Source organism: Eufriesea mexicana, unplaced genomic scaffold, assembly GCF_001483705.2.
Source record: "Eufriesea mexicana isolate 0111107269 unplaced genomic scaffold, ASM148370v2 scaffold143, whole genome shotgun sequence".
Taxonomy (NCBI): Eukaryota; Metazoa; Arthropoda; class Insecta; order Hymenoptera; family Apidae; genus Eufriesea; species Eufriesea mexicana.
In genome coordinates, this window is record NW_016908322.1 from 426,723 (window position 1) to 452,887 (window position 26,165).

A 26,165-nucleotide genomic window follows, 5' to 3' on the forward strand; every position below is an offset into this window, starting at 1 on the left:
GGGGGGGGGGGGCGCCGAGCTGGCGCGAATCGCGGAGGGTCGGAGAGAGGGGGAAATAAAAAAAAATGGAAATGGAGAAAAGGGAGGAAAAGGAGGGAAAGGAGAAAAAGACGAGAGGTAAAAAGGTAAAAAGAAAATGGGGGAAACCGGTGAGCCGAGCGTTCAAAGAAGACACCGACGACGCCCACGCGCGCGTTCTCCAACGGGGACCGGACGTGGTAGCCGCGCACGGTGGCGATAAATAGCGACGCGGGGCGACGCATTAACAAGTACTAATACACCGTGTCGATCGCGCGCGTCCGTCATGTAGGCGCACGTGAAACGTTTCGTGATCCGCCGCCATAGATCTCTTCCGCGCCCGTGGATTCGCTTCCACGCAAAAATCCGGTGGATATCGCGATTTACATTCAGCCCGATCCGGTTTGCAATTAATCAAACGTCCCGTAGCAGGCAGCGACGCTTCCCGGGGCGAAGGAGAGTTTCTATGGTTTGAAGAAAACGAGGGGAAAAAGGGTTCGGGGCGGGGCGGAAGGGTAGGTGATTTAACCGAGTGATTTATGTGCCGCTGATTACGGTATTGTTGGGTATTGTTTATTTGCTTATGCGCCTGGAATATTTCTACCTGCACCGTCCGACGCGCGCGATCATCCTTTTTCGCCATTTTTTCCTTCGTTTATGGAATATTCGTAATTTATGTTCGAAAGTGATTTAAACTCGGTTCACGCTGCAATCGAACAGCGAGAGAGTACAGAGTCGTACATCTCGTAGCACCTGAGAATTCTACGCGCACTTTATACGCGCGAAAACGATAAGAACCGCTGGCAAAAATATGGCTGTTATTCGACTTTGTTCCCGAGTCGACGAGTTTCGTTTTAATTCGAGATTAGTCACGCGAATATGGGGGATGTATATATTTACATGGGGTGCACGCGGGGTGACTCAGTGATTTCCAACGTGCTACGGGACGCCCTATAAAAATCGTAAAATAAAATTGATACGCCTATTATGAAAGACTGAATTAAAGAAATGGAGCCACGATTAGCGATTTTCGCGTATGCTTTATCTTCTGAGATATACAGATTCAGATTACAAAAATAGATATTCGGAAAAATTTCGGAATTTAAGAACATGCGTAGTAAAATTAACCCCTTGGCTATTGTGGACGCATATACGCGCTCAGAAATTTTGCTTTTGTGACACGGAGGGCGCATCTCTACCCAAAATTTTGCCGTTCTCGACAGACATTGTAAATTAATTCCTACACGTGTGGTACGACCGGTGCGTTTCAAAGTCTGCCGTAGTCAAAGGGTTAAATAGTAAAGTAAAATCAACATCCTAACGATGTGGCGGCGATCCCTCCCCCCGCGTATTGTCTTTTGTCTCCTATTTTCTGGACACGTCCAGTGACCTGTGTGACTCTAAACAGGCCAGTTCTAATTGTTCGCACGTTCGATAAAGATCATATATATATATATATACAGTTTTTCCACAGTTTCCACTGACCGCTATTCCATTGCGTTATAAGCCCTTTAACAATGTGCATCGTGCAAAAATTCGGAAGCCGAGGGAGTACCGAATGAAGGTTTCGTTTGACCACCAGTGGAACGGTAAATAACAAGGTGGGTAGACACCCACCGGATGATTACGCCCGATACTGATATAGAATTTACCGAATCTGGCATTACGGCGTAATGAAAGGGAAGGGGAGGAAGGCGGGAGCGAGCGAAAAAGGGTATTCGATCGCGTCGGTCGTGATTCGGTTCGCGTGTGTCGCGTGACTCTCTCATTAACGATCCTGCCGTGCAAAAAGTAGATCGCGCGTGCTCGCGACCCGGCCAGACACGATCGGCTGGATATTATTACACCGGCGTCGACAGTAATTCCTATGCTCGCGTCGGCTTCCTCGTGCCGTCTCGTGCGACACGACAGGCCTGGGACCCGGGAAAAATTCGACTAACCACGTCCCTGGACGATCCGCGTGCGATCGTCGAGCGTAATCCGGACGGACTCGCGAGATTGTTGACCGTTTCGGCAAATGGACCGATATTTGCGTTTCATGGGAATTGAATACCAATCGTGGGAAACGAAGAGCTTGTCCGCACGGGCCTGCCGGGACCAGCGGCGTCTGGAATCGACGTGGAAGCGTGGAAAATCGTGGAAGGATCCTGCGATTTTCGCCGGGGCGATTAAAAGCCGAGGGGACGCGGCGCGCGCGCGAAAAGACGCGCAGCGTTTCTGCGGACGCGGGAGGACGCCTGGTCGATAAATATTTATAGTCGCGATCAGGGCGTTCATAAATATTTATTTGAACATCGCGAGTTACTATAAATATTTATCGTCGTGGCCGATACACGGCCTATGAAAACCAACGGATAATTTATGAACGGTGAAAACGCGTTGGTGGCGCGCGGGGTCGGTGCTTTGAATGGCGGAGTCGCGTGTAAATTGGTGGAACGATCAAGAAAATTCATTACGGCCGCGCATTTTATCTTCGACCGTAACGCTATCGCGTTATGCGCTCGGGAAGGCGGAAAGAAACAAGGGAAAAAGGGACGCGCGAGGGCGAGAAAAATCGCGCGGAATGGTTGATATACACCCTCGTTACGAGATCGATCCGCTCATCTGCAATTCCAATCAACGCTACGTTACAACTGGACGTTACGCAATTTCATCAGCGAGCCCAGAGATAATCGCTTCGAACGTTTCTCCGCGCGCGTATTGTACGCCGATTCGCGGCGGCCAGTTTGATATATCGACTACGACCGGACGTGACACCCGCGAGAAATCTTGGAAACTTTACGCGAACCAGAACGGTGGAGGCAATTATGGCGAAATGCACGAGCGGCTAGCTTTTTTCGCAGCTAAATTCGCGCGGAAACAATACGACGCTATACGACGCGTGGCGAAGGCGAATTTCTACAAAAACACACGGGCGTACACCTACGTCCTTGGCGTATATTTTTCCATTACCCTCCCCGGGCACTAAATCCACCCCGATCCGGCTCGTATAATTCAGCAAAAAGCTTCGAAAGACCGGCAAAAAAATTCGGAACAGCCCCGGAGCTTTTCTATTAGAGATCCATGGGAGCGGAAACCCGCCACTCTTACACTAATTCACCCCTTTCCGTTACCGGCCGCTTTACTACCCAATTCGCCGGGCATAGGAGCCCCGGAGGATTAGGTTCGTTCCTCGGAAATCTCCCCGGGCATTTGCCTTCGTCATCGGTCCCAGGAGCATCGAAAACGATTCCGGGCCACGATGCAGCCACCCCCTGTCGCCACCCTCTCTGTGCCTGTCCGCAACGGGGCGAGAGGAAACGGATCAGGCAAGCGTTCCCTTTTAAGGATCCTCCCCGGCCGATGCAATTTCTTTCCGTGCTCGTTCGAGGAGAGCTCGATTATCCCGGAGTTATACGAGTCCGACGAATCGGCTAACCGGTCTCGAAATGAATCGCACGAATGAACCGCTAATTAGCTTATCCTTCGAGATGCTATCGAATCGTGTGCATCGTGGTCGGCCTAGTCCTTCCTCTCCTTCTCTCTCTCTCTCTCTCTCTCTCTCTTCCTCTCCCCCTCCCCCGCGCTTCCGATCTTTAATTACGACTCGTCCGGTTAATCGTTATTACGATTAGGCTCGTACCGGCCAAGGCAAAAATCCGGGTAATGCCTCGTCAGGCATGTAACCGGCGGGCTGTTTAACATCGAGACGACTTAATTGCGCCCGGAAATTATACGTACGTCATGCTAATAGTACCTCCCACGCGCGAGTTTAGCATACAATGACAGCGGTGTTCGAAACCGCTTAATTTCGGCTCGGGGAAAATTGATTCGGCGACGAGGCCGTGATTAATCCGCGGACTTGCTTCTACTCCTTTTTCCCCGGTACGTATTAAACTCGCGGCTGTGTACCTCGTGCTCGTTCTCGTCCAGGATATCCGCGTAAAACGCGATCCCGCTTGGCACAGTTTGTTAGTTAGAATTCTCATTTAGCGGAATCGCGGCCGGAACCGCGGCGCGGCCTGGTCGCATTAATTCACGCTAATTGCAGAAAAAGAGGAACAGGCCGGAATCGACGTCTCGCGGAGTCGACATATTCTTTTTCCCACCCGGTGTCCCGCCCCTTTCCCCCCCTTTTCGTTTTCCGGAGGACGCGATCGGGGTCGTCGGACCGCGAACAATATGGCTGGCCAACGAACTGCTCGCCTAATAATTAATCGAAATAACGATGCGCCGAGCAGAAATGCTGCCGCCCTTTAACGAGGTCCCCGGGCTTTTTTGTTCGAATCTCGCGTCGAACAACTATACCGCCGACCCGTGCAACCCCTCTGACCCGACACGGGCTCTACGCTCGTTAGAATCTCGCCTCGCTAGAATTTTGTTTCCCTCGCTCGCGCCGACCAACAGACGCCGTCCTGCCGCGACCACGAAGCTACGTAATTTCGCGGCTGGCTAAACAGGGATCCAACCGCGTCTCCTGGACAAAAGGTGAAAAGCGACGCGGGCGTCGTGTGCCCGACGCGACTGTCCGGTCGCGTCGCTTATCTCTCGTCACTCGCCGCAGCCTTCCGTCTTCGGTTTTTCCACCCTCGCCCGCCATTCTTCATCCCTCGACCCGCGGAAACCCGGCCAAGGTAATTGCTGCGGCGAGACGCGCGGGGTGAAAGCGCGGGGTAAAAATACGTACGCGATACGAACGCGATATACGTACGCTGCGCGACTACCCTGGCATTAGCCTTAATCGAAGACGGGATTTTATGCACGCGCGAGGGGGAGAATTTTCAAAGACGACTGGAACGCCGGCAGGAACCGGTTCCTGACACAGTTCGCGCGACGGCTCCACAAAGAGGCAACGAGTGGAAGCTAATAAAGAGATAGGGGACGAGGTTTCGCGAGGAAACTTTCTTAATTACACGGGGCACTCGCTCGCGACTCCGCCTGCGTTTCTTCCGCCGCGTCGGCCAGTGGCAACAACAAAAACAAGCCGGTCGCCGCGAAGCCTCGTCGCGCTTTAACGATTTCATCGCTTTTCTCGCGCAAGCTCCGGGCTTTCGTCCCGACCAGCAAAAACGTCGGGGCGAAATCCGTCGGTGGGAAAGAAAAAGGAAAAAGAGAAAAATGGAAAAGAGGAAGAATAGGACAGAGGGAAAGAAAGACACGGAGAGAAAGAGTAACAACCGTGGCTCGATCGTTACCCGTTCACCGTTCCTTATTATCTTCCCGGCCGTTTCTCACGAATTCCTTTATAACGGCGCGCTCTAAAACGCGAAACGAACAATCGCCGTGAAATAGAAGCGGGATATTTCGAGCGGAAGGGAAACCCGGCAGCGATCCATGCTCGTTAACGATCGGGAAACCCGCTGCCATCGTTTGCTTCGCACTTTTTCGTCTCCTCTCGATCCGCTCTTCGACGCGGACCGCTGGCGCAACTGGTCGCTTTCCCAAAGGGAATCCCGAACGTTCTCTCGATCGTGGAATCTCAATCGGAGCGGAAACTGGATAGACGGACAGACACACAGACGGAGACGGGAGACGAGCGACAAGGGACGAAGTTGTTCTCTGTCATCCGGTGAAAAACAAATGGTAATAACCGGGGCGTTAATTGTTAGACGCGACGCGAGTTTCGTTTTCTCCGTCGCCAGCTTTCCACTGGTCGCCACTCGAGCACCGTAGACGGTTATCTGGACTGCGGAGCAGAGCGGTTATAATTAAAGCTTCGCTAACGAGAATCCGTTCGTCGGTGAGATAACGAGGTCTTCGATTTAAAGAGACCTCGGGGAACGGAACGAAGAAGAAGGCTGCGCCGTCACGAAGGCTGCTGCGACCGGCTCTCGGCTGGCTCGGCTGGTCGGATGACGACGACGAGGACTGCGACCGCGGTGTAGCCAGCAGCGAAAAAATAAGATGCAAAGAAATTTCGCCGGAGCGTCCACTCGCGATGCCCGCGCGAGAGGGGTAATGAAAAAAAGGAGGCGACCTCGGCGAGGAAACGAACTCGTCGAGGGAGGCTCGCGTGCTCCTACCCCCGCCACGCGCCTCGATTGGTCGGTTAATATTTTATTCAGGGCGGAGCCGGATTTGCATACGAAGTGGCCCCTTTCTCTGCTCCGCGTTGTTCGTCCTCTATCTCCGTCTAGATTCGAGCGGCGCATCTGCCGTGGATATAAGCCGGCTGCGATATCGTCGCGAGAGCAAGACACGGCGCGACCGAGCTCCTCTTTCGATCCTTGATCGCGTGCATTCTGGTCAATGGTAGACAATCGCGACGATAGGTGTACAATATTCGACGTTTCCTACGTTCTTATTTTACACCGTTACCTTTGTATCCCTCGCGAGGTGGTATTAGCGTCGGCGTTTACGAGGTAATATTCCCTTTACCCGAATCTCCGTCCACCCGAGTCACCCCCCGACGGACCCGCGATGCCGGAGACTCGGCTGTCGTGGTTCCAAGGATCACGGACAAAGGTTCCCAGGCGAATGGAATTTTCAGGACTCGCGGAAACCGAGGAAACTTCCGGCTTCCTTTGAATCCTTCATCGCCGCGACCTACGGACTCGGCTGGTCGGCCGGGAACGGTCCGCTGACAAAGTGCATAAGCGAAAACAGTTACGTTCACGGGTCATAACCACCGTGGGTCCCAGTCGACGGCATAAAATATTTCCGCCGGTGTCTAAGCTCGCCTGACCCAGTGCTCGCAGATGTTGCGGCGCATTTTCTCATGCATATTCCACCGCGCCAATGGAAATGTCGCCTTAACCCGCACTAATTTCGCGCTCTCTATGTCAGTATTACAATAAACACGATCGTCGCGCGGGCGCGCCTCATGCATATGCATCCACCCCGCCCGATGGGGGTCCTTAATAAAATTCGACCGTACCACCCTGTGCTCGTTAAAATTACCAGCGCGCCCTACTCGTGCACCGTCCGCCTAATTTTCCGATTTTCCTCGCGCTCCTGCGTTTTCTGACTGAAGATAACTCGAATAGCAACCCTTGGAAGCTTTCATCTAGCACCCCACTCTTTCATTTTCTCGCGAAGAAGAGATAATTTTAAGACACCGGGTAACTTATCGATAACCCAAACTGTGCCAATCGAGGAAGCTTCGACTGGAATGTCCCGTTTCCGGAACGAGACTAATTAATCGATGATATCGACACTCGTCTAAGCTCGGTCGATGGTAAAATCCACGCGGCGAATAATCTGATCACGCGCTCGCGAAGTAACAGCGCGGCCGCAAATACTCCGCGTCACGTTTCGGGGCTTAAGGGCGAAAACGCGCCGGAGGATCGTGCGAAACAACGCGAAACTTGGCCGTGTCTGCGCCGTGGCAGCGAGCTTGAAAGCGTTTGGACAGCGGAGAGAGCGGATGCATATTTATACGGATGAAATCGAGCGATTAAGGGTCGATTGTAACGGGGTGGAAAAAAAAAAAAATTCGTAGCCGATTCCTACGGATCGGTCGCCAAATGGAATGGATTTGTTGTTGCTGCAGAGGGCAATGCACGCGAGACAGGCGTTGTTTGTCGCCGAAAAGAGGAAAATGTGATTACCGTTGAGTGGGTAAATTGGAAGTTTATTCGTAGGTATTTGCTTGTTTATGCGCCGGTACATGGCTCGTTTAACCGGAAAATCGTTTTGATTGTAAATTTCGGGCCGATGTCGCGTGACGCGAGACAGAAATTTGCTTACATTCGCGGACGGCTCTGTTTTCCTCGGGACAACAGAGAATTCCACGGGATGGAACGATCCGGAGAGCTCGATGCAGCTTCGATCCTCGAGCTGGTACGAGGTCAGAAAATTTCACCCCTTCGGATACTTCATGAAACTAGCTTCTCGTTAGACCAACTCCGTGTTGTAGACTTGTATACGTACAGGGATACACTGACCAACAAACGCGCCATCCTCGAACGCTTTATAGCCCAATATATTACAACAGGGGGAACATGATTTAAAACGGCTAAATTATCGATCAAACTCTCCGTTACGTCCACCTATAAATTTCGTACAGACAGGATCCCGAGTCTCGAGCCTCGAAGAATCCTCGTCACGGTCCACGGGAAACGTCCTCGATTTCGGAGCCCCCCTCGAATCCTAGAGGAAGCAACCGGGCTACCATGGGCCCGGAGAGTAATAAATCCGGGCTAGTCGCTGAAAGAAGTCAAAGTCGACGCTCTCGGCAGAGGAGACGTTTCATCATTCGGCACGTGTGTACTCTACCGGAGCGTCATTACCAACTGGCCTCGTTAAAAAGTACACGTTCGCGCTGGATCAATAGCGAGCAATGAGGCCGGGACACCTTGTTAATCTCGCCGCTGGTCAGGTCACGTTTCTATCCGCGCTTGGTCATCACCGGGAACATAAAGCGTCATGTATGAAAGCGGATTTCTCCCCTTTCCGGCTACCTCGACGAGCTAGGCTCCGCGTCTTCGCCAGTTATATGTACCTGTCATAACGCATCGATGCAACGGGGATTAGAAAACGCGGCGTTAAAAGTTCACAGCCCTAAAATACATGGATACCTCGTTCTTCGACCAGGTACACTTTCGTTTGGTACAAATTCATTGGAAAAACTAAGTTTAAAATTAAAAGGACGCCGTAAAATCGCGCGACCATAAAAACTTGGCAATTGCTCGCACCCTCGGAGTCACAAAAGACCCCACCACTCCCCCGATACCGTGTTAAGTTTGCGAGTTGTTCGACTCCAAATGTTTCCATCGTCCAAACGCAACACCCATTACTCGACATTTATAATTGCCTCGAGGCAGAAGAAAAATTCCGATTGGAAAGAAAATTCAGTGGCTCTTTATCCGCGCGGAGCAGCCCCGGACGTCTCTCTTGTAGCCACTCGTTACGCGGCGGAATTAAGCGGCAAAAAGTGGCTTACAAACTCGAGGCAGCTTCCTAGGATGCCCCCGGATGCCACGGTGTTTCGCTTCCCCCGGCCGGCTGTCCGCCGTGTGTCTCGCGAGTAGTAAGCAGCAGCCAGGCTACACGTAGAGTCTTGTCACCGAGCCGGAGGACTGGTTAGAGAGGAGGCGCTTATCGCGAGCAACGATCTCACTGACAGCCGCCAATTAAAACATGCTAACGAGCTGCTGATCTCGCGATATCTCGAAGCGGGGCCTAATTAAACTCCCGCCACGCGGACGCGGGCAGCGGGACGAGGGCCGGGCAGAGAGGGTTGGCGATGGGGCCGGCGAGCAGCGACGAGACAGAATCTACGAGATCTCGCTGTGCGCCTAGACTTTATCGTACCCGCGGTCCCCACGACCATCTCTCCGGCCCTCCCGGCTGAACTTTAACAAACCTATTTCCAGCCCAGTTCCCCCAATTACCCGGACACGTCGATCCGACCGGCAGACCCGGCCTGAGAAAACGTGTACTTCGACGGCTGCCGATGATGAAATGCCGGGGGGAACGGGGAGATGGAGATGTCGATGCTCCTCGTGCGGCCCTTCTGGGTGTCGTGGACGATTTCGTAAGAGATTACGCTGCGACGCAGGTGTTTCAGGTGTCGGGCAGAGGAGATTCGACTGGATACGCGTACATGCAGCACACGGGACGACTATATTTGGCCTGGGTTCTTTTAATTTTCCTCTGTCACTGATTTTCGTATCGACTGTAGAGTATTCTCTCGGATATGCGTGACAGGATTCTTTTTACTTCTGATACCCGTATCGGGATTTAAGATATTCTGATCTTAAAGTCTCAGTGTGAGCGGAATTAAAGAGACGCTAAACGAGGGAAAAATTGCTCGTCTTCGAGTGGTTGTAACTTCGTTGATAGAAATCGTGCGGGAATATACCTAGGCTGGTTTTAAAGAGCGAAGATCCTACTTTCACATCCCCGAATAGAATTTTTTAAATATTTCTGCGGTATCGCACGGCGTAAATTATTAAAAAAAAATTTGTTCTTAAAAAATTTTACGAATTCGAACGATTCCACAGAGCGTAAAGAATTTTTATCGCGACTCGTTTTAGAGCGAGTTTGTAGAGGGAGGTTTACTCTTTCCAACGACCCGTTTAAAATTCACGTGCGATTTTCTCCCGCTATTTTATCGCACTTTTCCCAATTACCTTTAGTTACCTTTAGCTTCGTACCCTGTGCGATAAGGCAGAAATTATTTAGAAAATAAAATTAGGGGTACGAACCATGCGGGCAGTGAAAACAATCGAAACAGCGCGAGATGCAAGAGTTACGGATGCAATTGGTGGAATATTTCATAATTCCTGGCCGAGGTAGAACAGCTGTATGCTTGACTCGGGAGATCCGTGGGGCTTATGGTTTCCTAAGAACAAGGGGATCCCCTTGCATTATCGTGCAACCTGATTTGTAATTCGTGACGGGGCAGCGGAGGGGACGTCTTCGCAGCGAAATATGTATGAGTTAAGGAAGAAGAATAACATCTTTGCTTTCGGCTCTCACCCTTCGCTGGAGGGTTGGAAACCGCTTTAGAGTTCCAAACACGTGAGCTTAATGTTTCCTTTCCCCCTTTGCAAGTCTCGTTACTTTTACTTAAGGTTACGTCGACGTGTTATTATACCGCCAGCAACTCTACCTTGGTTATCACCATCTGATAACACGAGTGGGAGAGATGGGAGAAAATATTTCTCCGCCTTCGACCACGCTGTTCTTCCAACAGCACTTGCCACGTAATATACACCGCATAAAACGCGATACACCACGGAATTGAATCCATTAACCGAAAAATGTATACAATTTTATATGAAACTCGTAATCGGGATAAAATTGATTTTTCTAATTAAAGCGGCGAGTGAATATTCGAATGAACCACGAAAATTCTTAATACGAAGAGCGAACCGAAGACTTCTCGAACACCCAGTGTGTTCGATCACGGAGTTTCTCGTGCGATTTTCACGCTAATCTCGAAGAAGAACATATCGCGACTTAAACCTGCGCGTAATCTGAAAAGATCCCTCGCACCAGGGCAGAAGATAAACTCCACCGTCTACCCGCAGATTCAACGGACACAAAGTGTCAACCGATCTGCCAGCATCTTTGCCGCGGACTCGCCTATCCGCGACAACTTACGGCGCCGCTATTTACTTATCAAAACCAGACGTTATCCAGAATCGAATCGCGAATCCGCCTTCGCCTCGACGTCAACCACTTTACGAGCTATTCGTCCTCGTTATCGGCGCCCCGTCCGAGCGGCGTTCGCCAGCCGTGCACCAACGCCCTCGATTTTATCTACGGAACATGCCCACTTCCCAGCAACAAATCTCGCGCTTCTTAAAAAGCAGCCGGAACCAGAAATCTGCCTGCCCTGTACTCTATCTCCGATCGAGTATCTCCTCGAATCCAGTTCGATGCGTGCTGGAAAATTCAAGCATCTCCGGCTTCCATCCTGGCCAGTCGCTTCTCTACTATTCCCTGCCACTCGAACAATTCCACGCGTATCAGCTCCCCGTGCCATTCCCACAGCGATCGTTGGCTGAAATTCGACCGATTTCCTACCCAGAAAGTGGCGTGGATGGATGTTAGCCTCGAACGAGCATCCAGCCTCTCTGTTTGCACTCGGATTTTGGAACTAAGCCCAGGTTTGCCCAGACAGATGCACCCACTTGCCGCCCTTAATAGCACGGCTTACGCACCGTGCTGATCGGCCAAGCTACCGCGCCTCCTTTCATCCCCGGGATCACCATGACGCCCCTTGCAACCGACTTCCTTCGCCGATTGTTGCCAGATAGACTCTCTCTTACAGCCAAGGGAGTGCGCTCCTTTTTATTTCAATCGAACCGCTCGCGACCCCAGATACAGGGATTAGCCGAGTTAATCGTTCGTCGATTCGAAGCCGAGAGAGCCGGCTGACGAGTGCCGAATCTCTACCAGAAAATCTCGCCACGATCCCATCGGAGAGAGTCTCCGCTGCACCCTTATCCCGGCGACAGGCTCCCGATACCTTCGTATCGACCAGCGAGATCTACGTCACGAAACGGGGGTCTCGCAACCGACCACCTTCGCTGACGTTGAATGATAAATCACGCATCGATCCCCGATGACGTTTTCCTTCCCCATCTGCATACGTCTAGCAGAACGAACAACGGGGAAGATGAACCGTCTCCTCGCGTCAGCCGTTCAAGCCATACCTGTCTATCCGGCAGATGGCCGAAGGTATCGGTAGCCGCGCACTGCTTCCGGGGTCCCCCGTCGTCGCTGCTAATTACCCGGAACGCTTCCTCGTGTGGTCGTCGCGGCCTCGACGTCGAGCGTCGTCGCGCGTCGTCGCGCACGTGATCCAGCCGCGTCTCCTGTAATTTCGCGGGCTCACAATGCGCCAGCTGATTAGGACCGTGCGCGCCGCGGCCTCATCCGCGTCCCGTGTAATCATCGACGCTGCTTCAGGCAGCGCTGGGACGCCGAGGGGCGGCGTCGAAAAGCGGCAGCAGCCACGGTGGGAAGGGCCGCACGGTTTTACCGAGGACGCACAATGCGGCCGTAACGAGATGATTACAGCCAACCCGCTTTCGGGATCCAGCGAGGATCAGCCGCGCGCGACCCCGGCAAATATCAAGCCCGTGATTCCGAGCACCGGATCCACGAGTCTCGCTTTAAGTGGTCGCGTAAACGCCAGCGCCGGGATTTGTCCTTGGGCGAAGCGGCATTTGTATTCCGACGACGGGCCGAGGCCGACGAAGACGTCGACCGGGCTCGTAAACCGGGCCGGATCCTCGGGCTAAGTCGCAGACGTTCGTCGGCGAGTTACCCGCCAACTTGGCAAACCAGGCCACGGACGAGGCTGCGAAATTTGACGGACTCTGGAGGCTGACTTTTATTGCGTGTTCCGCGTGACGATGGCCCGTGCGAAGGATGAGCAGGTTCTCGAGATGGAAACCGTGCAATTTTATGACGTGCTTTAGTTTTCGCCGAATATCGGGGGTCGTCCCTGGGGATAAATTCTCGTGAATTTTCGGATATCTTTCGGAATATGAGGAATACGAGAGGCCGTAAAATCGACCGGCAAAGAGGAAACCATAGGTGGACAATTCGTCGGCTAGCCGGAGATAAGGGTCCTTTCGTCAAGTGCGACAGTTCGGAGGAAGTTTCGAAAGAAAATTCACGGAAGTGGCGAAACATCGAAAATGGCGATTTTATTTCAGGTAGCTGACACTATGATCCTTTTTCCTCGAGATTCCTTATCCTTCCGCGTTGACCATCGCAATCCTGATCCAACGAAATATTCGAGCATCGTTATCCGTGACACGAGACGACTGGAATTCGTCGAGTCTTCGCATAGAATCGATAAATCACGATCGAGGGATAGCTTGACGGATCCTAGTCACGTCTCGCGAGTGTCAACCGGGTCAAAGGAGGTGGAGGACATCGTTTGTCGGCGAGGTTCGGGAATAAAACGAAGAACCTCCGTTTTCGGATAGCAACAGCTGGCGCGAACGGGAGTTGTCCCTCCGCTTACGTCGTTCGAGTTTCGGCGAAATCGACGGCAGGGACCCGCGCGCGAGGATCGTCGCAACTCACTCAGCGACCAGCTGACGTTACGACCCCGCCAAGGAGGAGTCGGATACACCCACTCTTATATCCCTCCAAGGCCACCCTCGCCTTCCTAGATTCCAGCAGCCGGCGGTGCTAACTGCCGAAAGACTGTTTTTCGAACAACATCCTGCGCCACGGCTTTAAAGTTCCTTCGGCAAGGATGCGCCGCCTCCTAACGGCTTTGTAATTTCTATCCAATCCCTCGAGCGTAAATATCCGTTCTAATTTTTGAAAACTATTTTCATCGAGGGTTGAAACAATTTAGAATACATTTTTATTCGTCATTCGATACTTTGAAAATATCGTAATTCAAAATATCAAAGTATTATCGGATCCGCGGTTAAAATCCTAATCGTATTAATCGTATAAACAAAGAATATACACGGAGGAGAGAAGAAAATTTGAAAAATAAAAAATTTGCAAAATTTTGAGGAGAGAATTTAAAGCGAGGTATTTCAAAACCCATCGGAATCCTGGAATCCGCAATACGGGAATTTAAATTTTTATCGCTTTTATGCCCCCAATCTCGGAAGCTTTCAAACGACCTCTGTAACAAGAGGAGCTTACGACCCTCTAGCGGCTAGAAAAAAATCCGTCGATTCGAAAATTCGACCAGCACGGTAGCGAGCCTAAGAATATTAATCAAAAAGCCCGAATGGACCAGCGGTTAATCCAACCAGCGGCGAAATCCCTTCAAAGAACGATCACGCATCGTCGACGGCAGGGCCGATCGGATCTATCGTCTCTTTAACCCACGGGCCGGCGAGTTAATCTCGTATCAGGCGGCAAAGAGCCGTTCCGTGAAGCATCGGTCGAGAGCTTTCGGGCTGCGCGATTCCATACATCGATGAGCTTCCATTCCGTAATTGCGAGCTTCTCCCCCGGGTGATAACGCTTCCGGCAATAGGACGGTTGCATTGTACATTAGCAGATCAAGTTCCACAGTCAGCTAACCGTGGAATCCACGATTCCGCCGATGAAACCAAGACCCGAGCTCCCGCGTCGACGCTTATTACGCCAACTCTAACGCGATCCCCAGGACGCGCGGCTTCTTCGTCCACGTCGAGCTATTCTCCGCATAGCTGAACCGGGATGGAGAAATCGCCAACCTCTCAGTGGTCCGTTATACACCGGGAATCAATTTAACGATCGCCGATGGCTGCCATTTTTCCACGTGCCGAGGAATATTATTAGACGCAACGGTAGTCGAAATTGTCCATAACTCCCCGGTTCGCGGAACCGAATGGGAAAAGCACGTCGAAACAGCGGTTATAAACCAGCCTTACTTGCCCGATTGTTTAAGGAGACCACCGGTACAGGGCGATCTTCTCTGATTTTTATCGTAACGAGGTTTCAGCTAAAGCCATACACGTCTCTGTCGCTGAACGAGGAATTATTTCCAGTCGTAAAGGTAAATGTTCCGAATTGAAACGTTATTGAAACAAATTCCGAAGAAAAAGACGTCGATACGAAGTATCCGTGATTCAGATCGCATTACGTTTTACCTCGAAATTATTGTTTCAACATCGGTCGTAAATTACCACGCGAACAACCCTCGATTCCCTGTGTCTCTCAATCCGCAACAAAGCTTACAATCCCGTCGTAGCCGAGGCGATTGCCGAGAGACCAATAGTGCCAAGAACAAAAGGGCTTAATACGATAAAGAATTCCCAGGCAACCCGACTCGAACTAGCATCCCCCTCCGGAGAACTACACGGTCGTAGTTGCAGCATCGATTACGGCGTAACTAACGGAGGAATTCTGCCGGCAAAAATCGTGATACGCTCGACGGAGTCGGCTAAAAAGGGCAGCGAACCGAGCGAGCAGGGATCGGGTCCGGGTTTAATTATCGGAAACCTTTTCGGTTTCGCTGACTCGGTTCGCCCTTTTATCTATCGACGCGCGCACACGCGCGAGAGCGGCGGTTCTCGATCCGCGTGCAACACGCAAGCGATCGCAGACTCTCGCGACGCGGGTGGAACAACGTCGTCGACACGGCTTCCATCGTACGGCGGCGAGGAGAAAAACATTATCGGACCGGGGCGAAAAGCGCGCAGGACCACGGGCACCGTTGCGCAAACTCGATTAAAACGAGCGTTAAGCGATCGAGCGGCCGCGGGGGTGGAAAGCGCACCGCTTAATAGGGTGTGATAGATCGGGTAAATTGCATCGGTGCTAATGGGATTGCACGCGATGGTGCTATAACCATTACCGTGGCCGTAGAGACTGGTATCCATGCCCCGAAACCACCCCCATAGTGCGATCCTGCCGGACCCCGCGTTTCTCCCGCTCCCACCCTTCCGTTTCCCGCTCTTCTTTCTCTCTTCTTCCACCCTTCTCCGCGATCTTCCATCCCCGACCCTCGAATCTCCTCGCCCTATCCCCTCGAACCGGCCAGGTTCATGGCGACGGCCGTGTTGCTCGTTCGATTCGCGCCTCCCCCCCCCCCCCCCCCCCCCCCCCCCCAGAGTCTCGTGTTCCGAATTTCCCAATTTTCATCGCGCAATTCGCACGGAATGCGACTTCTGTCCGAGCGTGTCTCCCCGAATGCAAGGCGACCTGCGACGTGCCAGCTCGGACAGCGGGCAGATTAAAGGCTCGTATTATGGCGACTGACAGAGGGACTTGGCTGATAATTCTCTAAACCGAGTGTGTGCACTCGTGTCCCGATATTACGCGCGCCACTCCTTTGAAACGTTCCAATTATTCGCGGGAATGAGAGATTAAAGGCTTCATTGCTCCCGATGTTAAATGTCGTACCCGAAACATGTCGCCCCCGAGTCCCGGCGGAACCTGCTCGTCTCCTTTTCTATTCGTTCGTTAATCCCACCCCCCATGCGGCCGCGTGTTCTATACGTCAATTATCCCGGAAACGAAAATTAAAAACCCCCACGGTATTCCGCGACGCGGAGAAATCATCACGTCCCATCGCTCCCATCCATAACAATTCCCTAAAAACGCCATCGAACGCGGCGGTTCCCGCGCCTCACCCCCGTTCTTATTACAACCCCCGTCGACAAAGGGTTCGCGGCTGTTGGGAAAAGTGAACGGTACGGGATCGGCAATAGGGGTGACGACACCCCTCCTGGCCCGGTACGATTGATTCCTCGAGCACTGGAACGTTTCTCGCGACGCACCCGGAGGACACCGGCGACGACGACGGGCCCGGAGGCGGGAACAACGGACGTGACGGCGGGACGTCCCGGTGCACGAGGAGCGGAAACGACGCGGGACAGAGAGAACAGAGAGGCACAGAGAGAGAGAGGTAAGGGAGAAAGATTCATTGACATTTAGCGTGGCGAACAAAAAGCAAGGACGACGAGGGGACAATGGCTGTCGAATTCTTTGTCCCGCGCCCGGGACTGGATTTTTAATAACGCCGCAAAAATAATGGAGATACCGAGGCAACAATGGGGGTGAGTCTTCATTAGAGGGCCGCCGCGTTCCATGATCAAATGCTTGTCTAGCGGCCAGCCACCGGTGTCGCCGGTTGGCAGGCCTGCACGCGGCCCGCGACACGCCGCGTTTTCACGGATCATTCGTCGCGTCGAACCGTTTTGGCGCCTGCTCCCACGCGTCTCCGCCCCCTCGTCTCTCGCCCCGCTTTCCGCGCTTCCGCTTTTTTCTCCAGCGCCGCGAGAAGTTTGGATTATCCGGGTGTAATTTTGATTCGTCCGTGGCGCCGACTGGAGGACCTTCCCCCCGGGGGTGCGTCCCGGGTGTAACGCGCCAAGTCAAATAACGCCGCGAAAGAGTTACGATTTCGTGGACTGACATGGGTGGCAGTGGGCGAACTCGCTGCGGCTCGTTCGTTTTTGCGAGAGGAGAGTTTGTCTTTCGAGACGGCTCGCGATCCCTCTTCTGTCCTGAACCCTATATTCCGCAACCACGTGCTCTTTTTGCACCATCCGTGTCGTGCGAAACCGAAAATCGGAACGGAAATTAGCCAAGACGTGGAAGATTTTCGTTGTAAATTCCAGGTGGGTTTCGAAGACCAGGTGGACAATGGCTCGAAGCGAATCGAGGGTCGTAAGCGTTTAATCGATAGTCATTTTTCAGGATAAATATTGCGCGAGAGGCTTTCCAGGTGGGCAGCGGCCGGTTCGCTCGCAAAGTGCCGCGTCTTTGTTGTTTCAGAGGGTTAGGCTAGCGGCATTCCCTCGAAAGCTGATTTCCTGGCCACGGTTAGATTGCTGTCCGCTCTTTGTCTCTCTTTTCCACGTGGTGCACAAACACGAGGTCACGCACACTCTGCCAACCGTCACGCGCAATCCCTCCGCCACAGGTCAGATAAATAAATAGCGCGGGAAGACTCGGCAAATATTTGCGGGAACCCGTACACACCTGAAGAGAGGAGCGTAAACGCACGCGCTTGGTCTCTTTCGGCTCTTCGATTCTTCTTCGTCCGGACTCGAGGACCCTTGAACGTGATACAACTACCGCCACGTGTAAATGCACGGCTGTCGTCGCGTATCGTATATTAATCGTTGGGAAATTCCAATTGCCAGCATTTTGCATGGAAAACAGGCGCGGATTAATTTGCCAACGCGTTCGCGTTCGATCCGTTGCGGATTTCACCTCGTACGTACTTGTTTGGCATAAAGGGAATGGAATTTCGTCGGTAAGAATGCCGTGGAATATATTAACAGTCGAAAATCATTTAACGTAACGAATCGCACAGGTAGAGGCGCTTTTATGCGCATAATTAATATCCTTGCCAAAGAGACATCTTTCCTATTAAATTTGCATGTCGGTTCGTCGATATTCGTGCACGGATGACAAAGCTGTTCAACGTTGCTAATTAGGATGGAAAGACAGTTCGTTGATACAATTGCACGGTCGACGTTCGGCTAACAAAGAGGAAATACGCGTATCAGCGCAATTGCGAGATAAATGTCAAGTATTCTGCGCGTTTCTCGGCGAATAATAAATATTACGTTTAAATAAATCGCATTGAAAGCTTCCCTACGCGTTTACGTTGGGATACCGTTTGATTGGCAGATATAAAGAACGGGAGATGTTATTTCATTCGAAAATATATATTTATCACGAGCTAAACGAGACTAGGAGTAAAGTATAAATTAGAAGACTAGACTGATAACTGATCTGACATTCTTGTGTCAACTCTTGCCAAATACTCCGTAAAGGACTGCGTCAAGATGGCCCTCGCACCCTTATTTAAACCTAGGAGTCTCACTTCTTTCTACACGCAGGCTTTCCATCTCGATCGCTCATAAACATCCCCCGTCCATACAATTCTTGTCCTTCCACATGCACTCCAGATATCACCCTGAGCATTCGATCTGATTTTGCACTCAAACCCTAGCACCCTACATTTATTTATGACAGCATCTGCAAACACAATGAACAACTTTTCCATCAAAAATTCGACGCAGTGGTACCAAAAGAATTTTTCCCTTATCTCAAAAATTAACGCCGATTGTCGCACATATTGCAGAGAACTAATCTAAATTTCTGTTAACCAAATTAAATTTCCTTCACGCCATAGTAGATTAGATCCACCGATAATCGGAATGCACTCACTCTCAAATCCTAGCACCCTACATTTATTCGCAACATCTGCAAACACACTGAGCAACTATTTCCTCAAAAATTGAACGTCCCGATACCAAAAGAATTTTTCTCTTATCTCAAAAATTAACGCCGTTTGTCTAACACATTGCAGAGAACTAATCGCGCCAAGTTTTGTTAACCAAATTAAATTTCCTTCACGCGATAGTAGATTTGATCCAGCGATAATAGGAATAAGTTTCCAAGCAAAAAGCATATTACGCGACCCCCATCACGCAGCCTCGAAACAGCGAAGCTACAACTGCCCTTAAATTTCCATCTCCCTTCGAACAAACATAAACTCAACTTTAACCCACGGTAGCAGATAACCGGGCTCATTCTCCCTCTTGATTTTCCAACAACTGACCGCAACACGAGCCTGACACCGCTGATCTTTCCACCGTCGTCGTAAACCCGCGTGTCACGAAAGGGCGCTACAATTTCCCATTTCGAACGCCGGCCAAAACAGCCCGGTCCTCCCATCCACGTCTCGCAAATTTCGACCGGGATCCAGCGCGAAAGCGCGCGAATTCGCTGCGAGCTGGAGGTTAGTCGGGGCCGCGGTCGAGCGACTCGCCGCTGAGTATATTCATAAGCGGCGGGGTATAAACCTCATAAGCGATGCAATACACTTCGGGGCCTGTGGTCGGGGCTCGCCCGGTGTATTTCAGTCGGCGAAGACGACGCTTTACAATGACACCGTCGCGTGAATTAACAAACAGCCCTGTGGCACGTCGCGGCCTCACGAGAAGTTAAGTGCGCCGCCTGTGATACACTCGCGCGTGCAAAGGGGATTACGAGACCGAGCACGACATAATTCGCGTTTTGTGCCACCCCCGAACCGGCCTCGTCTTCCTCGACAACCGCGACTCCTCTTCCTTCCGGTGACGTTGCCGAGAAGCGACGAGCCCTCCCCGTCGTGTCACGTCGGGTAAAAACCGAGATGTTTCCCGAGTCTGCGAGACTGATTAGGAAACGTCTGTTTGCCTCCCGCTTCCTTTTTTATTCCACGGGCCTTTGCCAAGTCGAGGGTGGCTCGGGGTTGCCCGGAGAAGAAGATGCCTCGAGTATGCCTGATGCGATTAGCGCGCGTTTTCGTATGAAAATCTATTCCGTTTCCGAGGGCTGATTCGATGATTGTTATTGGCTTCGTTAGCTTGGGAAATTGGGTGGATACGAGAAGAACCACGGTTGAAGAAGAATATTACGCGATGAAAATATTTGCGAAATTCGGATCGTCTAAAGTGCTTCTGATATTGGCGACACAAACTAGCCGCGTGGTGTCAAATTCTCTTCCACGAATATTATAAAATTATTTTAAAATCTTACCTTAACGCCTAAGTTCCGATGGTGCGTGTCCATGGTAAACAGCAACGTTGAGCAGGTCGAGGCACAACGACACACTTGGTCCGAACGCGGCGGAGAATAACACGCAACTGAAACAGGAAGACGTCGACGATTATGAACTGCGAACTTGACTCGTGATGTTTACGTTACGTTACGCTGTCGAACTATGGTTCTCGCCCGTGAAACTCGTGTTTGGACCGTTTCCTTACAGAGATATTGCAAGGGAAGGTGTTATAGTACATACGTTACAGCCATGCGCGTTGCTCCCGCGCAATTAAAAATAAGCGCGTGATTTATAGAGCACCCTCGTAGACCAGCTTACGCGAAATCTTGGTGAACGCGTGTCTAACGAAAGATAGACCGTTATCGAAAATATAGTATCAGTTCCGGTGGAACCCTGTCGTCCATCCCCGCTGGAGAATCCAGTGAAACGGGGATTACGCTCGATCTAGTCTCTCGATTTTTATCGTCCGTATTTTGCGGCCACGGTAAACGTTCCGTGCACGGGCGTGTATCGGGGTCCAATTAACGGGCGGTGCCCCTGAAAATATATTTCACGCGTTAATTGCCACGGCCGCGACAAGTCCGACGGAATTTCAGCATAGATCCGATGAAATACGAGGCGGCCGGCTCGCGGAATCGCCGCGTGCAATTTATAAATTATAATAATCGTATATTATAGTCGGCCGGCGTGTATCCGTGTGCAGCGGCAACCGGGCAACGAAATATTTGATAGCTAGCCATAAATTCGATCGTAAAAACCGAGACGCGCGCGTCGAGTGTTCCTTTCGTGGTACGTCGCGGATTGCGCGCGTTTGATGCCACTGCGATCGGAAAGTCGATAATTCTGCGCGAGAAAAAGCAAAAGAAAGGAAATAGAAAAAGAGAGAGAGAGAGAGAAATATAGCGTGGAGTGTCGACGGTGTTTCGAGAGAGCGTTCCAAAAAATTGTTTTCCAATCCCCTGGAATGAAAAATTCGACTCGATGAACGTCACTGCGCGTATTTGCGCTGCTACCCGTATAACGTATTTATGAACAATGATATTATTCCAATTTAAAATTCACTCGTTAATCGCGCGATGCATCCGAAGCGGAAAATACGATACTTTTAACACTCGACTCACCGCGGATGGTTAAATGACAGTTAGAAAATAAAGCGCGGAATTTTTGATTAAACGTATAAGAACGATGAATTTAAACGCAGGAAATTTTTAAACCCGTTGCAATAAAATTCTACAGAACTTCATTTCGTATTTACTTTTTCCCCATTGAAAACTGTTGCGATATACGCGAGTGTCACACAGATATAAAACAGGTGTAAAGCACAGATATAAAACAAATGTACACCAAATTTTAGCAGGGATAAACGTTAAATTACACGGAATATTTTCGAAATGGAATTGTGTCTCGAATTCCAACGCATCTTTCTGTCAAAGATGTCTCTCCATTATCCACCCCGTCTCTTATTAACGAAATTCATTTCCGTGTCTCATAATCCCACGCAGCAAACAGCGGAACAAACGGGGCTACCACGGGCTCGAGTATGGTTGCCGCGGCTTCTGAAAACTTTGCTGCGCCGCTAACTCTGCCGTGTCAAGCCGAATCTCGCGGATATTACATTGACGCTGCAGATTACCGGGCCGAGCCGCCGTTTGCTCAGTACATATTACGAGCCACCCTTCGGTTCCCTTCGTCCGTCCCTGGCGCCCCGCGCCCGTCGCCCTCTCTCGCTCTCGCGGTATGTCAAATATTTAACCGAGTTTCAACGCGGAATATCAAATGGAACGATCGATAGGAGTCACCGGCTTTAGTCGGACACAAGTTACGCGCACACACTCCCCCCGTCGCGGTTCTCTTCTCTTTGACTTCCCTCCTTGTAGCCAAACAAGCCCCTTGTTCGTCCTTTCTTTCGGCTCCACGTCGCTTCTCGATAACGTGAAACGTGCGCAAACACCATTCTTTCATGGGTTTCGCCGGTTGCTCCCGTGGAAATTGCGCCGCGCTGTCTTCCACCCTCGCCGCCCCCGACCGTGTCCTCGGCGATGGCTTCTCCTCTTGCAAATTAACGACGACGTTGTCGCCGCGCGAGCACGCGGGGAATGGGGCGGAATAATTGCCGAGAGGAACTGACAATACGAAGCGAGAATCTCGACGATCGCGGACAAGTGGCACGGAAACGGGCTCGGAAACTCGAATTAAGGATCGACGTTCTATCCATTGTGTCCCGCTAATGCCCGGTCATGTCGGGAAAAAATTAAGCACCGTGCCGATGGAAATTGCCATCGCGGTTCGATGACTCGATCAACGTTCGTGACTGTTGCCGGAAAATTCTACGACGAACTGCGAGAAACGCTTATTATTATAAACAGGACTCGCGAGTAACACATAATCGGTTAATCGAAGAAATTTCTTTGGAAATCCCGTTCCACGTTTTACCCCAATTAAATCATAGGCGGGAATGTACTTAAAAAGTTTGAAATTTGCTCGATTTAAAATTTTTCCGGTTTCCTCTTTTTTTAAGACGAAAAGGGAGAGACGTGCGAGAATTATTTCGGAATTTCGGTGAAACAAAATGGGAGTTCTTTCCCCTCGTTCGTCGATTTTAGTCGCAGGGAAAACAACGTGGTGCGCCTTTTTAGCGAAAGATCAAAGAAGTTTCGGGCAACGTCACGACGCGGAAGCGGGGTCTGGCTGGAGGGTATTCGCGGATTCATAACTCCGTTCGCGAAAATGGGCCGATCCTTTCAGGGCCATTTTCGTCATCGCCCCGACCTCCCATTTTCGTTGCTCTCGACACCGGTGCAGGATGGTTGGTACAATGGGATCGCTCGAGCGTATCGCCCCGATATTTCTCCGCGCCGATATCGATGAGCTCCTCCGTGTCATCCGTCGAAAATGCACGAAAGTTCGCGATAACCCAGCGCTGACGTAATCTCCTCCCTTTTCAATCTCGATCACGCCATCCCGAATTTTCTCCGATAATAACGTCGGGATGTAAAAATAATCCAAACGAAACTGGACCACTCGGTAACCGAGCAAAAATAACCAACCCCTCGATAAACGATGAACTATAATTCGACGCGTGTCAAAAATACTATTCGATTCGAATCGAAGATGGATTCGCGTGTCATTTTTAAACCACCGAAAGAAGAAAATTAATCCCACTGACCTCGAGTTATTATCCGAAATTATCATTCCGAATTTGCAAGTTCGAGCAGCTACCGGGTAAAAATTCTTCCTCGAGATGGCGAACGAAGCATCGCGGCGTTCGAGAGGAGAAAAGGAGGTGCGCGTAACGGGAAGAAAGATTCGCGTCGTTGCAGCCACTTGTTTCCTCCGACAGGGCCGTAGCAAATAATAACCGCGAGGAAATACGAGAGGGGGTCAGGGCGAAACGCTGAGAGAACCACCCCAGTTTCCCGGGGGCTATTGTTGCTCGCTCTCTTTCAGACGGGCGAATCTATCTGGCTGCGATAATCGATCGGGATGGAAGTAATTCCCTGGCACAAAAAGCTCGTTCAGTTATTTATTACGAACAAACAGCCGGCGCGCACGATCTTCCAAATTATTGTCCCGTTCCATCCATCGCTGCGCCGGATAATACGATTCGTATAATTCCAACCGAAACTTCCACCCTTCGACGAACAATGCAGCCGCTAATTTAAGAGATCGAGCCACGGGCCAGGCTCGCGCGAACCTTCTAAATCTGTAATTTTCTCCCGACCTTCGCGTCAGCGCAGGAATTTTTACGATCCACGTCAGAGCCCCGGGACTGCCGCGTAGGAAAAGGGTAGGACGTTCACGTGGACGGATAGGGAAGAAGCAAAGGGGTCAGAAGAAAAGACAAATGGACCCCCGAGTGAACCCGCGGTGGATTCGACGAAGAAACGTGGGCCACGCTCCGTGGCTCTACCTTATCGATTCTGGAAGCCGACTCGCGGGTGGTCCCTCGACGTCTACACGATCCTCTTCTCCCTCGACCTCTTTTATTTTCCACCGGTGGCGGCACGAAAATACACGGGCACCGGCCCGCGAACTGCCCCCAGGGGGCGGACCCTTCCACGTGGGTGGCTCTCGCGTGCCGGGCCCTAATACGTTTCTAATTGAAATGTTTATCGGTGGGACCACTCCGAGAGTCTCCGCGCATCGAATCGATGAACGGCGAGAGATTTATCGGCTATGGGTAAATTACCGATCCAATGGAACTCGAGCGTCTCGAGCTCTCCGTTTATTCCCCGCTTTATTTCTCTGGGGATATTTGGGGCACGTTGCTCCGATGCTACTCGGAGGAATCGAGAGAAGACTCGGCCGGGTGCGAGACGCGATATCGCGGTGCTTAAGAACGTGTTTCCTTCTCCCACGTCCCATCATCCAGACGCTCAAAATTGCACGGGCAAATCGCGCGTTACGATATGACGGAAGAGAGTGCTAGAATGTTGCGCAATAATGGCGGGAAAAAGAAATACAGGCCTCGGATAGGCACGTGCGATCTTTTATTCTTTTGTCGAAGCTTCACAGGCAGTTGCGCTTAATGCACTCCCTTTGTGGTAGTGGCTTATCGGACAGTTATAAGAGGTCTGTTTCCGCGGCTCCTGTGCTCGAGTGCTCTACATCATCGCTAACATTGCCTATTAATTTGCATTTATAACGATGAGAACCGCGTGGAAAACATGTCGTGCCTCTGCATCGTTTACCACGCGAGATTTATTGCGGACATTAAACGCTTAATTCACCGACCCGCCTAGAGTATACAATGTTCTCCCTGTTTCCCTTACGAACCTCTTAAATCACCGTCTCTTCTTATTCGCGAGAAAATCAACCCCTATCTCGCCGCAGCTTAAGGGGACCGGTGAATTCCGAAATCTCGAAAGATATCGAATTTCCTTTCATCCTGCCGCTTTGCCGTCGAGCGGGCAAAACGGCGTAGGCGGTCGGAGCGCGTTTCAAAGCGGCCTCGCGGACTTTCGGGATCCTCCTCGCGCGACGGAAAGATCACGAGGAAGAGGACGGGGGTCCGCTGTGACGTGGTCGTTGCTCGCTTCGCGCGTTCAGACGAGAAAAGCTTGATCCGGCTTAACCGATCGCAGCCACGGTGGCACGTGCACCACCGGGGGGTGTTTGTCACTTCTCGTCGGTCTCGCGACTCGCGCCGCGCGTAATTGATTTTGCGCTGGCACCGGGACCGTCTGGACGGAACGGAACGAGCGTTCTCCTCTCGCTTCGAATTATCTCGCGGGTTGCACAGTGAGCGTCGTAAACGTTGCGCAGTGCGTGACTCTTATTTATAGGCGAGGGACACAATGGCGGAATAATTATCCGATGACGAGGCTAGGAGCGGTGACGATCGTCCCGGAAAATGATACATCGACGCGTGATTAACATCGCGAACCACAGCCCGGATCCATATATTTTATTAACAACGGGAATGCATCATAGTATATGCGCGTGTTGTACGTATGTCGGCATAGAGCGGTTAATTCGCGTAAGCAGTAGTAATTCGACGAATGCTAATGAGATCGCGATTGTCTAATTCATTAATGGATCGCGTCAATGCTCGCGAGACGAACTCTTGGCATCGGTGAACGTGTTTACGTTGCGTTGCCTATGTGTGCACTGCGTATTGATCGTGTGTGGTCCTAATTACTCCGGCTCCCATAGCACGCGGCGACATTGGTAGCATCTATCCGCGGTAAAAGCGAAAATGAATTTTCGAATAAAAAGATACAATGGTGGATAT

At 51.3% G+C, this 26,165-nt stretch overlaps 1 protein-coding gene across 1 annotated transcript in view; it reads right to left on the minus strand.

Moving 5' to 3' along the window:
* Nucleotides 1–20,456, minus strand: part of LOC108555176 (uncharacterized) — a 71,190-nt gene extending 50,734 nt beyond the window's left edge. The window contains exon 1 of the mRNA XM_017910723.1: nucleotides 20,410–20,456. Coding sequence (XP_017766212.1) covers nucleotides 20,410–20,442 — 33 coding nt within the window. The 5' untranslated portion in view covers nucleotides 20,443–20,456. The remainder of the gene's footprint in view (nucleotides 1–20,409) is intronic.
* Nucleotides 20,457–26,165: the final 5,709 nt, after the last annotated feature.